This window comes from Pangasianodon hypophthalmus, chromosome 22, assembly GCF_027358585.1.
Source record: "Pangasianodon hypophthalmus isolate fPanHyp1 chromosome 22, fPanHyp1.pri, whole genome shotgun sequence".
NCBI lineage: Eukaryota > Metazoa > Chordata > Actinopteri > Siluriformes > Pangasiidae > Pangasianodon > Pangasianodon hypophthalmus.
Window position 1 is genome coordinate 7,678,352 of NC_069731.1, and position 12,252 is coordinate 7,690,603.

Below are 12,252 nucleotides of genomic sequence, written 5' to 3' on the forward strand. Positions count from 1 at the left end.
TGGTGCTAGATGGGCTGGTTTGCGAAATTCAGAAATGGCCGATCTCCTGGGAATTTCACACACAACAGTCTCTAGAAGCAGGAATACACCCTGATCCATCAAGGGGCATCACACACATTTGCATGTTCATTTGGAAGGCTACGGTAACTCAAATAATCACTCTTTACATCCGTGGTGAACAGAAAAGCATCTCAGAAAATGCTATAACAGCAAAAGACCACATTGGGTTCCACTCCCATCAGCCAAGAACAAGAATCTGAGTCTATAATAAACACTACAGACTGCTGTATGTGAAACTCCCAAGAGATCAGCAGTGTCTGAAACACTCGAAGCAGCTCGTCTGGCACCACAAACCATGCCACAGTCAGAGTCACCGAGATATGAGACACATTTTGATTCTTCTGATGTTTGATGTGAACATTACCTGAAGCTCTTGACCTGTATCTGCATGATTTTATGCATTGTTCTGCTGCCACATGATTGGCTGATTGGATAATGGCATGAATGAGCAGGTGTACAGGCGTTCCTGTTTAGATTGATAGATTTTCTTTCACATTAATGAACTCAAAACATTCTCCATTCACCCTGACAGAATGCGAGGGTGCCTGTGTCAACGCATCCAAAACACTTCTAACGTGAGATGGCGGGATAGGGCGGGGCTTCCAGGAGCACCAGTTAATATTGGCAATCTCAAAACACTGACGCACCTGTCAGTCATTCTATAATCATATGGGAAAATACGCTCTTTTGGCGTATTTTTCAATAAGTCGTAGCAGTGTACTCTATAATTCAGCATACCATATACTACTAAGCTCACATAATAGCTGAATGAAATCCTCTAAAATGTGTGTGTGTGTGTAGTAATGTGTAAAAGTACAGACCATGGCACGGCAGATCTGCTGGACTGTAAACTTTCTCTGTTTATTTCTCCAGCCTGTGGATCAAGCTCTGTGTGCTGTGACCTGTCAATCATCAGGCCACACCATCATTCAGCTTTAAAGAAAAAAGCAAAAAAAAAAAATCCCTCTGACAGTTAGAAACACTAACACACATGCATGCTGCTCTCACACACACTCGTACACACATACGCACATGCACACACCCCTCTGTAGAGATGACGCCCGGTCACATCAGACGGAGGGGGAAAAAAACTGTGTAAACTCTAGTAGTCCATGAGGGACTGAAGGAGTGGGATGATGGGTAGATCTCTCTGATGCCCCTCTCTGACCTACACACACACACACACACACACACACACACACACACACACTGACAAGAGTATCTGTTTGCACTCATTCCTTTTCCATCACGCGATTATGAGTCTGTATTTCTGGGAAAACGTTCTGCTTGTCCTTCATCCGGATTACAGAGGGTGAGAAACGTTGAAGCAGAGAGGGGGGGGGGGTCTGTCTTTCTCATCCACAGTCAGTGCTAAGCAGCAATCTCTTTTTTTTTTTCCTTTTTTTTTTTGCAGCCTCCATTGATATGAGAACCAGGTAAAGACACAAAACATAAACGTAAGACATGATTTTACAAAGCAATATAAAAAGTCAATTAAATGCAATGAATAATTGGATGAAATGTAAAATGCTAGCTGAATCTCTTTTGGCCTTTGCACAAGTAAAAAAAAAAATGAAGTGATTGTGTGTGTGTGTGTGTGTGTGTGTGAATAAATTTAAATACAGGATCTACACAGACATAAAACAGTAACAATTTCCATACAGAAAAAGACAATATGTGCACACAGAAAAACACACACATACACACAAACAGAAAGGCTAAGCCCTTGAATTTGTAAATGATACATGATTCGACAACAGAATAAAGACTCCCTCGTTCCTTAATGAAATCCCTGTGCTTATGCGCAATGTAGTTCCTACGAATCAGAAAAGCTTCACTGCAGAGGAAGGCAAAAGTTCAGGGTTAACCCACTTCTGGGCAAGTCTGTGTGTTAGCACTAAAAAAAAACAAAACAAAGCAACAAACACCTTACAAACTGCAACTAAACTAAATATATTTAGTCAAAATTCAAGGAATGACTTTGGGGCCTTCATTAAAAATATATATAAAAGACACAAACGATTCTACATAATTATTGGTTAAGACAGTCACCCTGTTCATTGTTTACTAATCTGATATTTTCGTTCGTTTTCCACTGTGGGTTTTTTTTTTTTTTTTAATTAGACTGATAGATGAAGCTAAGCTGTTGGGGAAGTCCATCGCTCCTACGCTGACCAATCAGAGAACAGATCATGAAAGCAGCTACTGATATGTGTTGTAATCTAAATGTGCTCAATGTTTGTTAAACTTGTGAAAGAATTAAATTAAAAAGCCACAGTGTAGCCACATACAGTCTTTCTCTCTGTCTCAGCAACACACACACACACACACACACACACACACACACACACACAAACACACGCACACGCGCACACATGCACACAATATTCTGATATTCTACAAAGGAGGCAACTGGTAAACATCACCTAATCACCCTCTGCTCCTTAAAGGAAGACAAGGCCACTGATCCTAAGTTTCTCTGCGTAAAATACAGTCTCTTCTTCTTCTTCTTCTTCTGCTCTCTCCATCTCGTTGTGGGTGTCAGTAAAGTGGAGTGATGGGGAGATTCATGTACACGTGTATGTCTGTTATTCTGGCTCAAGACCACACCATCAGGAAGTGAAAGGATAGTGTAGAGAGATCATCCAGCTTTCTCCCTCCCTCCCTCCCTCCCTCCCTCGCTCTCCTTTTCTTCTTTCTCCACCAGAGCTGGTGTGAAGAGTGTGTCCGTCCGTCCGTCTCTCCGTACGTCCTCATGTGCGTGCGGTGTGTGCTCAGAAGATTTCGGGCAGTGTGACGTTGCGTAGGAGCCACTGTTGTGAGCGGCTGCCGCTGCAGTCTCTGACGCTGGGGACCTGGCTGTCGTCCTCCGACGCTTTATCCAGACACTGATTACTGTTCACGTGCACCAGGGTCAGCTTCTGCAGAGAGAGAGAGAGAGAGAGCGAGAGAGAGAGAGAGAGAGAGAGAGTTTTAACAATCCAACTTTTATCCAACATTTTAACAAGTCAGAAAAGGTTAGATCATCATTATTAATAGTAAAGAGAGCTCCTCTGAAATCCCACACTTTTTCAAAGCCTGCCAAGTCTGGCACTGAGTGATAGACTTTAAAATCAAACCGCATCCTTGCTTGCAATTTTAAAAAAAAAGAAAAAAAAAAAAAGCACACATTAAAATCAAAATCCTGACCTGGTTCAACATTTTCCTTTTTAGCTTGGCCTGTCAGAAAATGTACCAACTAGCACTTTTTGTCCTCATAAGACCAAAAATAACGTGAGTTAAATTATTGAGAGAGCGAGAGAGAGAGCGAGAGAGAGAGCGAGAGAGAGAGAGAGAGAGAGAGAGAGAGAGAAGGACCTTCAGAGAGACAGGGATAGATGAGAAAGAGAGACAGATGAGGGAGAGAGAAAAATTGACAGGGATGTAGGGATGTAGGGAGGGAGAGAGAGAGAGACAGTGATAGAGAGCAAAAGAGTCAGACAACCAGAATGAGAGAAACAGAGACAGACAAGGGCAGAGAGACAGAGAGAGAGAGAGAGAGAGAGAGAGAGAGAGAGAGAGAGAGAGAGAGCAAAAGAGTCAGACAACCAGATTGAGAGAAACAGAGACAGAGAGAAAGACAAGGGCAGAGAGAGAGAGAGAGAGAGAGAGAGAGAGAGAGAGAATGAATACATGGCGTTTGTGTGTTACATTGCAGTTGAATGTGAGTGTGAACACACGTCACATGAATACATCAAGAGAATGTTCAGTTGTCAGATTTGGGCTGTGTGTGTGCTCGTGAACTCTGATACACACTGTCGATTCCAATTCACGTGACTGTTATATCACTTAACACTCATCCTCATTTTTGCACCAGCAGGCATTAATCTCAGGTGGGGCTTTACTGATGATCATGCTCATGATTACGGTTTAAGGAAACGCTGTGGTGGCAAACCTTCTGAGATTTATGTACCCTGACTATAGACATAGATTGTTACCATAGAAACAATCTCCTGTCTCTGGCCGTCTTTACAGGATGAAACTTTGACAGAGTTACAGGTTTGGAGTTGAATGAAGCTTTGACCTTTACCATGGCTATGTTCATATGCAAACTTTTTATTAATCTGAATCATTTCTTTCAACTGCAGATTCGAAATAAACTTTACACTGAACTCCACAGTCTGTTTAATTCATAACCAAACGCAGGTGCAAGTGTGTGGCGTTCGGTATCACTGTTACCAAAGCAACAAGGGGATGGTGAATCCTGTGAGATGTGGCATGTTTACTGATGTTTAATTTCCTCAGCTGCATTTTTAAGTCAGATGCCAGTCCCAGCAAAACATGCTCCTAATATATTTAAAAAAAAAAAAAAAAAAAAAAAAAAAAAAAAAAAAAAAACCTGACGTATTTTATTGTCACTATTTAACCTAACACTATTTTGAGGGTTGCCAATGTTGACTTGTCAAACCGTATGCTATGGACTTCCTGTTTCACAAGGTTATTTTCACCTTTAAAAATATAAAACACACTAAAAAAGATAAACCTAACATAAAATAGACTTGACCTCACAGATAAATGTACATAAAAACAAAACTTAAGCCACACACTTTTAGTAAAAACAAAAGAGCAAAAGCTACTTTTCTCAATCATCATTTTCCAGAGATGTTCAAAGTCATATTAATGAGAAAGCCAATTTAGAAATAGTGGAGGGGGCGTGGCCAACAACCAACTCAGCTTGGCTAGTTACAATCTATAAGTTATTATACATGACTTGATGGTTGATGATGGTATTAGCATGAGATATCAAACCTTGGAAGCTGTTTGAGCAGACTGTACAGATGAGGAGGTGAGAGAGCGGGACTAAAGGACTAAAGCTCTGCTGCATCGCTCTCTTTAGGTGGAGAGGGAGTGAAAATCCCACTGCACCACTACGAGCAGGTAGTCGAATGGCACTGTGAGTAATGTTGAATGAGAAAAGACTTGCATGTCTATTAAAGAAGGCTAAACTAAAGAAATCACTCATTTAGAGTGGATTTTTTTTCCTTAAATGTGAATTTGACCCTTCCCTTTCTCACGACTCCTGATTAAAAAGAAAAAAAACGATCATCTATAAAGAATATTCATTTCATCCAAACAGAAATGTCAGGAATTCGAAGTGGCAGGTGATATTTGGTTCATGGTAATATTGTTTAGTGCTGCTACAAAGAGTTGAAATATGCAGCTCTATAAAGTGAAAAGACATTTAAAAAAAATGAAGATTTCTAAAATTAAGATTGAAAGACTCATCTAGCAAAAGTGTCCTGTATTTTCAGACCCATGTGAACAAGCCACAACAAGCACGCTATAAACTAATAACACTACCAAAGAAGATCAAACCAAAATCTCAGAATTCCATTACACATAACTATCAGGATATCAGATAGTAATTCTAAATACTGATATGCAAGTCGATTAGGGTGGATTTTTCACCACAAGTGTGCAGGATGTTCTAATGAATACACATTATATATAAAACCTAATAACATCTACACTAAGAGAACTCACAGACTACACACACACGCTTACATGCATACACACACACACCTCAGTTGGAAAGTGATGGTGATTTATGCTAAAACATGCAGCGGAGGTAGTTGCTTTGACAAGTGATCCCCTGATCTTTGTCACTCTACCTCCTCCTCCCTCCCTCCCTCTCTCTCTCTCTCTCTCTCTCTTTCCTCCCTCGCTCTCTCCCTAAACAGAACTTTTATTGACAGTGAAAAGTCTGCTACAGGCTCCTGTTTCAGTCCTTCACCCCCACCCCCCAGGCATGAGACCAGTGTGATGAAGAGAATGATGAGAAGGATGAGGAGGAGGATGAGGAGGAGGAAGAGGAGAGGCAGCAATTAGAGTGACATTTCCACAAACCAGTGATGGCTTCAGTAGAATGCACGGAGCGTTGTTCAGAATGACCGTGCACTAATCTCTCTCTGCACAGCGCAGCAGCTCTTTAACTCACTGAACATCAGTGTGATATTTAAACTGAGTGACAGCTGTCTCAGCACAAGTAATACCATCATCACTCCAACACAGCAGGCTGGATAAAGCTCACTACAAAGGCTGTGCGTGTGTGTGTGTGTAACGTAAATAAAACTAGAACAGTGCATTTCCTGAAGAAAAGGCAGAGCAGCATGAGCAAATCCCCCCGTGATTTAGGAGTTTGCTAGGGCTTTACAAAGTGGTTAATATTATAGTATTCCATGTGATTGGTAGAGTGTTGCTAGTTGGTTGCTATGTGGTTCTGTGGTATTGTAGGTGGTGGATAGTGGTTGCTATGTGCTTGCTATGGTAGTCTAAGTGGTTGCTATGGTATGCCAGGCGATAGCTAGTGATTGTTGGGTGTTGCTAGGTGGTTGATGATTGCTAGGATGTTGCTAAGTGATCCAGATTGCTATGTAATCCTAGGTGGTTGTTAGGATGTTGCTAGGTGCTTGCTATGGTAATCCAGGTGGTTGGTAGTTGGTTGCTATGCTATTGCAAGAGGTTGCTAGGGTGTTGCTAGGCTATGGTATTCCAGGTGGTTGCTAGGGTGTTACTAGGTCATAGCTATGGTGTTCCAGATGGTTGCTAGGGGGTTGCTAGGTTATAGCTATGGTGTTCTAGATGGCTGCTTGGTTGCTAGGCAATTGCTATGGAATTCCAAGCGGATGCTATTGCTTTGATGGATGGTTGCTATGCCATGTGATTGCTAGGCTGTTGCTAACTGGTTGCTATATAAAATAAATATTACATATTATAATTATTTGTTTTTTTCCCCCAACTGGACCAATTATTTATCCTACATCAGCAAATAATAATTCTCCTAAGAATTTTTAAATATTATTTTTCTAATGCCAAAATTATTGGCACCCTTAAAGAACATAAATACATTACCTAAAGCTTCCCTTCTATTTATTTAAAAAATCTATTAATTTGAATTTTATTTTTAAAAATCTAATTAATTTTAATATTATTTTTAAAAAACTAATTAATTTTGAAATTATTGGTGACTTCCAGAAAATCTGTTTTTCCTTTTGTCCATTTTTCAACACACACACACACACACACACACACACACACACACACACACACAAAAAAAAAAAAAAACAGATGGTTGTTGATCTGTACAAGTACAGAATACAAAATACATAAGCAGTGAAAAATGCTCTTAAGCTCAATCAGGGTTATAATAATAATAATAATTTTAAAAAAAAAGAAAAGAAAAAAGAAAACAATGCATAATAAAACTGCTCTCCCACACAGTGAGGAACATGGAATTGTACAGTTTAATACAGTTTACATCATTTTTACAAATATTATCAAATATTAAACACCACCTCCATAACAACTAGCTGTTTAAATGAGCTGCACAAAAGAAGTCCTTCCTCAGAGAATCACACAAACCACAGAGCCTGAACCTCGCTATGTGTCACTGAAACTACAATCGGAAATGTGCGTTGTGGTCAGATGTTTTGGCCCTCCACAACATCGCAGCTCATGGACCAGGGGCATCATTTACATTTACATTTACATTTACATTCTTGTCCTCTAGCAGACGCCCTTATCCAGAGCGACTTACATTTATCTCATTTATACAACTTAGCAGTTAAGGGTTAAGGGCCTCGCTCAAGGGCCCAACAGTGGCAGCATGGAGGATCTGAACTCATGATCTTCTGATCAGTAGTCCAACATCTTAACCACTGAGTACCACTCTGTAGAATATATTAGTGCAAACCATGGCTGCCTCTGCCATGAGGCTGCGATGGATCTTTCATCAAGATAATGACCAGAACAAACATCCACATCGACACAGACATGGTTGTGGGAATACAAAATTAATATTTTGCAACCATCTCAGTGTCTGGATTTGAGCCGTACTGAAAACCTGTGGTCTGAATTCAAGAGGTGAGCTCACGCACCTCTCGCACAAACCTGAGGATATAAACAGGTTGAAAATGTTCTGCATGGATCTTGGAGTGGACCGACATCCCTTTATGACCTTATTAAAGGCTCACTGCTATCAGCTGTATCGCAATAAAACATCTGTATAATGCAGGTATTAATCATTTATGAATGGCAATATTTCTGTAACTGACTCCACGCACTCACCAGAGGATCGTACTCCCACAGCTGGTTGCCTTTCAGATGATGGCACTTGAGCATCATCACAGGCCCGTTCAGTTTGGACACGTCTAGACACAGGTCGTCTGTTCGGATCTCCTTATTGGCTGTGTAAGAGAAAACCTGCAAACACAACACACACACACATGATCATTTTTTAAACTCGTGACAGGGTAATGAAATAACGAGAGGGAGAGAGAGAGCGAGAGAGAGAGAGAGAGAGAGAGAGAGAGAGAGGGAGAGAGAGAATGTCCTGACCTGGTTGCCTCCCATGCCATGACAATTGAAGATGCCCACTTTTTCATTCTCTTTCCGCGCCATGTTGTCCAGACACTGGTTAGTCTCCACGTTACGGATCTACGAGGTTCACAGACACATTATAAACTCTAGCTGTAGTGAAATGAACAGTGCTGTTCTGTGCTTGGTTGTATTGCTGCATGCTGGAGCTGGCACACTGATGAAATATATTTCTGCAGTAGCTTTGCTTTGCACAGGCGTAAAAAATGTGTTCACCGCTGGCCCTGTGTCAAACACGTAAACATCGCTAATTACAAAAATACATCCACACACCAGCGGGGGAGTGTACACACACTGAGAGACAACTGCACCATGTACACACCCACTAGCTCATGCACAAATGTATACACACACACATACACGTGCACGTACGCACACATACACAAGCACACGCACAGACACACAAATTCCATACACATATGCAGACACATACACACATATTGTATATGCATATGAGCAAAAACACATACATAAGCACATGTGTGTATATATATATATAATGTATATATATACACACATACCCACACACCCACACACTCACACACACTAAAGTGCACCCACATTTGTACACACGTATACGCATACCCACAAGTACATGCACACAAACACACATGTGCAAGAACACACACACAAAAGAGCACACACATATGCATACACAAAATCATATACAAGAGCACACACAAGCACACGCGAACAAACACAATCATGCAGACACACACACACACACAGGATTAAGTTATGATGCATTCTGTCGAATCTCTCCCTCAGTACTGAACATTTTTAGCGCCTTCTTAACCTCAGGCCAACAACAACATGTTCAATGACCTTCTCTCTCAGCCACACCCTTGACTAATCCCACTGTGATTGGCTATATTTTACGGTGACATCACACCCTGCAAACGCAGCTGATTGTGCTACTTCCTGTCACATATGTGGAAAAAAAAAAGATGAGATGACAGACAGAGAGCTCAAAGAGTGTCTTTGACATCATAGGGCAACAACAAACATGAGAGTGATGGACAGACAGAGGACGAACGAGTGTCAGCTGAAGAAAGAGAGAAGGCGCACACGGTGTCACACATCAGTGACAATGCACATGCTTTCTTTATGAGAGAGGGAGAGAGAGGGAGAGAGAGAAAGAGAGAGGGCCAATGAAAGAGATAAAAACAAATAGCACAGACAGACACATGAGCGAGAGAGGACAGCGACAGACTGATAGAGTGTAGGAGACAGAGAGGGAAAAGCAGAGTACTGGTGGAATACTAATAATCTAATAATAAAAGAGAGAGAGAGAGACAGAGAGAGAGAAGCGCAGTATATATTCATCTCTATCTTTCACCTCTCATTTCTTCCTCACGCACTTACATACACCACACCCAGGATCCTGCTATTAATGCAATATGATATACGTCTCACACTGTATTTAAAATATACCCTGTGTGTGTGTGTGTGTGTGTGTGTGTGTGTGTGTGTGTGAGTGTTACCTCTCCTAGGGAGTAGTAGTGGCGTGGGATTTGTGAGTCAGGATAGATGTTCTCCAGGTACCAGGAGAATGGCTTACACTGCAGCTTCTGTCTCAACATGGTCCTGGATGAGACGTCCCCGTAGTCCACCTTCGTCACTCCTACACACGCACAGGCGCACACACGCACAGGCGCACACACACACACACACATACACATACACACAGAAAAGTGAGAAGCATGGAAGAAACAAAAAAGAAAATTCAGAGAATACATTTATTAAACAGGGAACATAGTTTGAACAAATTAAAAAAGGAGAATCTCCTCTAATCTAGATCTCTTCAAAATGTATGACACACACACACACACACACACACACACACACACACATACACACACATACACACACATACACACACATACACACACACACACAGAGAGAGTGCTGCGGGCTACAATGGGAAATATTGACAGTGACATTAATATCCATTATGTTCCATCTTTGTGTCAATAAAACCCATCCAGGCAAGAGCACTGACAATACAAATACCCTAATACCAGTGCATGTGTAAGGGGGGTAGAGAGAGAGAAAGAAAAGAGAGCAGACAGACAGGCAGACAGAGACAGGGAGGGGGAGAGAGAGAGAGAGAGAGAGAGAGAGAGAGAGAGAGAAACAGAGAGTGTGGGGGGGTATTGTGTGCATGTGTGTGTGTGAGTGGGGAGAGAGAAAGAGAGAGAGGGAGAAGAGAGCAGACAGACAGATAGACAGAGAGAGAGAGAGAGAGAGAGAGAGACTGGGGGTATTGCATGCATGTGAGTATGAGTGGGGAGAGAGGGGGTGGGGAGAGAGAGAGAGAGAGAGAGAGGGAGAGAGGGAGAGAGAGAGAGAGAAAGAGCAGGGTTCTGTAAGTGTCATTACTAGTGTTTCTTTTTGACTGTTTTGTTTCTATTTATTTATTTCTGTACTTATTTTTTTTTTTATTTGTTCCCGAAGTCTATATCCAAGCTTTGGCAATACAAATGTTACTATCTCCCAGGCCAATAAAGCAACCTTTTGACTTTGACAGAGAGACAGAGAGAATGGGGGGTGGTACTGTGTGCATGTGTGTGTAAGGGGGGGAGAGAGAGAGAGAGAGAGACTGGGGAGGTATTGTGTGCATGTGTGTGTGTTTGAGAGAGAGAGAGAGAGAGAGAGAGAGTGACAGAGAGAGTGGGGGGTATTGCGTGTGTAGGGGGAGAGAGAGAGAGTAAGAGGAGAGCAGCAGACAGACAGAGGAAGAGGAAGAGAGGCAGAGAGAGAGAGAGTGGGGGGTATTGTGTGTGTGTGTGTGTGTGTGTGTGTGTAGGGAGACAGAGGGTACGAAGAGAGCAGCAGACAAACAGAGAGAGGGGGAGAGAGAGATAGAGAGAGAGAGCAGAGTTTGTGTAATTGTGTGGAACTCACCAGGTGAAATGATGTAGAAGAAATTCTTAAACTCATCCATCCACACCTCAGCCAGGCGTCTGTTGTTCTTGTTGATGATCTGGCCTGTGCCCCCGGGGAACGTGTACGGCGTGGCCTTACGGAAAACGTGTCCCACGTGAGAACACGTCACGATCTCCAGCGTCCCACCACACTGCCAGATCTGAGACACACACACGCACACAAACACACATATTAAAGAACTAACATACACTTCTTCATTCCCGAATGTACAGGAAAAACACCGGACTGGGGTTCTCAAAAAGCAGAAGAGTGAGGAGACGCTTAAGAGCTGCTGTGCATTTACTGACTGGAAGTTTTTAAAGCTAAAAATAAAAGCGCTCACAACCAGCCAGACTCAGTTACACCATCTATCACATTTTATGAGGATAACTGCTTACAACTAGAAAAACCTTATTGCAAGAGAGAGATAGAGAAAGAGTGAAAGAGAGACTCTTTCATCTGTGTAAAAGTGGAAAGATTCACATAGCCAGCTTAAATGTGACCTGAAGAAAGCAATCAGCTCTGCCAAAAAAAAAAAAAAAGGCAGAAGCAATTTTACCTCTGCCTGAACGAGCGCAAAAAATTACAACCCAAATCAATCTAATTTCATTTCACATATGAAACTGTATCGTTTCATGGCTGCTTTTATTACAACACCAGAATGAAAAAGTTACACCCTCCTCTTCCCTCACGTCAACCCTAACGGAGCAACATGATAATAATCTATAATAAATAAATAAAAAAGCAGAATGTTAAGAAAGCTCTCTGCCTTCCTCCACAACAGCAAGTCAAGCTGCCATTTGTATATTTTAACATTTCTCAGTCATGTCAACACAGTCCTTTATCAGA

General features: G+C 41.7%; 1 protein-coding gene across 5 annotated transcripts in view; it reads right to left on the minus strand.

Annotated features, from left to right (window-relative positions):
* Positions 1–895: 895 nt before the first annotated feature.
* Positions 896–12,252, minus strand: part of galnt1 (UDP-N-acetyl-alpha-D-galactosamine:polypeptide N-acetylgalactosaminyltransferase 1) — a 113,084-nt gene continuing 101,727 nt past the window's right edge. For all 5 annotated transcript variants that reach the window (XM_026924208.3, XM_026924206.3, XM_034298034.2 and 2 more), the window contains 5 exons: positions 11,383–11,563; positions 9,960–10,099; positions 8,437–8,535; positions 8,167–8,301; positions 896–2,981 (listed from right to left, as the gene is read on the minus strand). In XM_026924208.3, the coding sequence (XP_026780009.1) occupies positions 2,835–2,981; positions 8,167–8,301; positions 8,437–8,535; positions 9,960–10,099; positions 11,383–11,563 (702 nt within the window). In that variant the 3' untranslated portion in view covers positions 896–2,834. The remainder of the gene's footprint in view (positions 2,982–8,166; positions 8,302–8,436; positions 8,536–9,959; positions 10,100–11,382; positions 11,564–12,252) is intronic.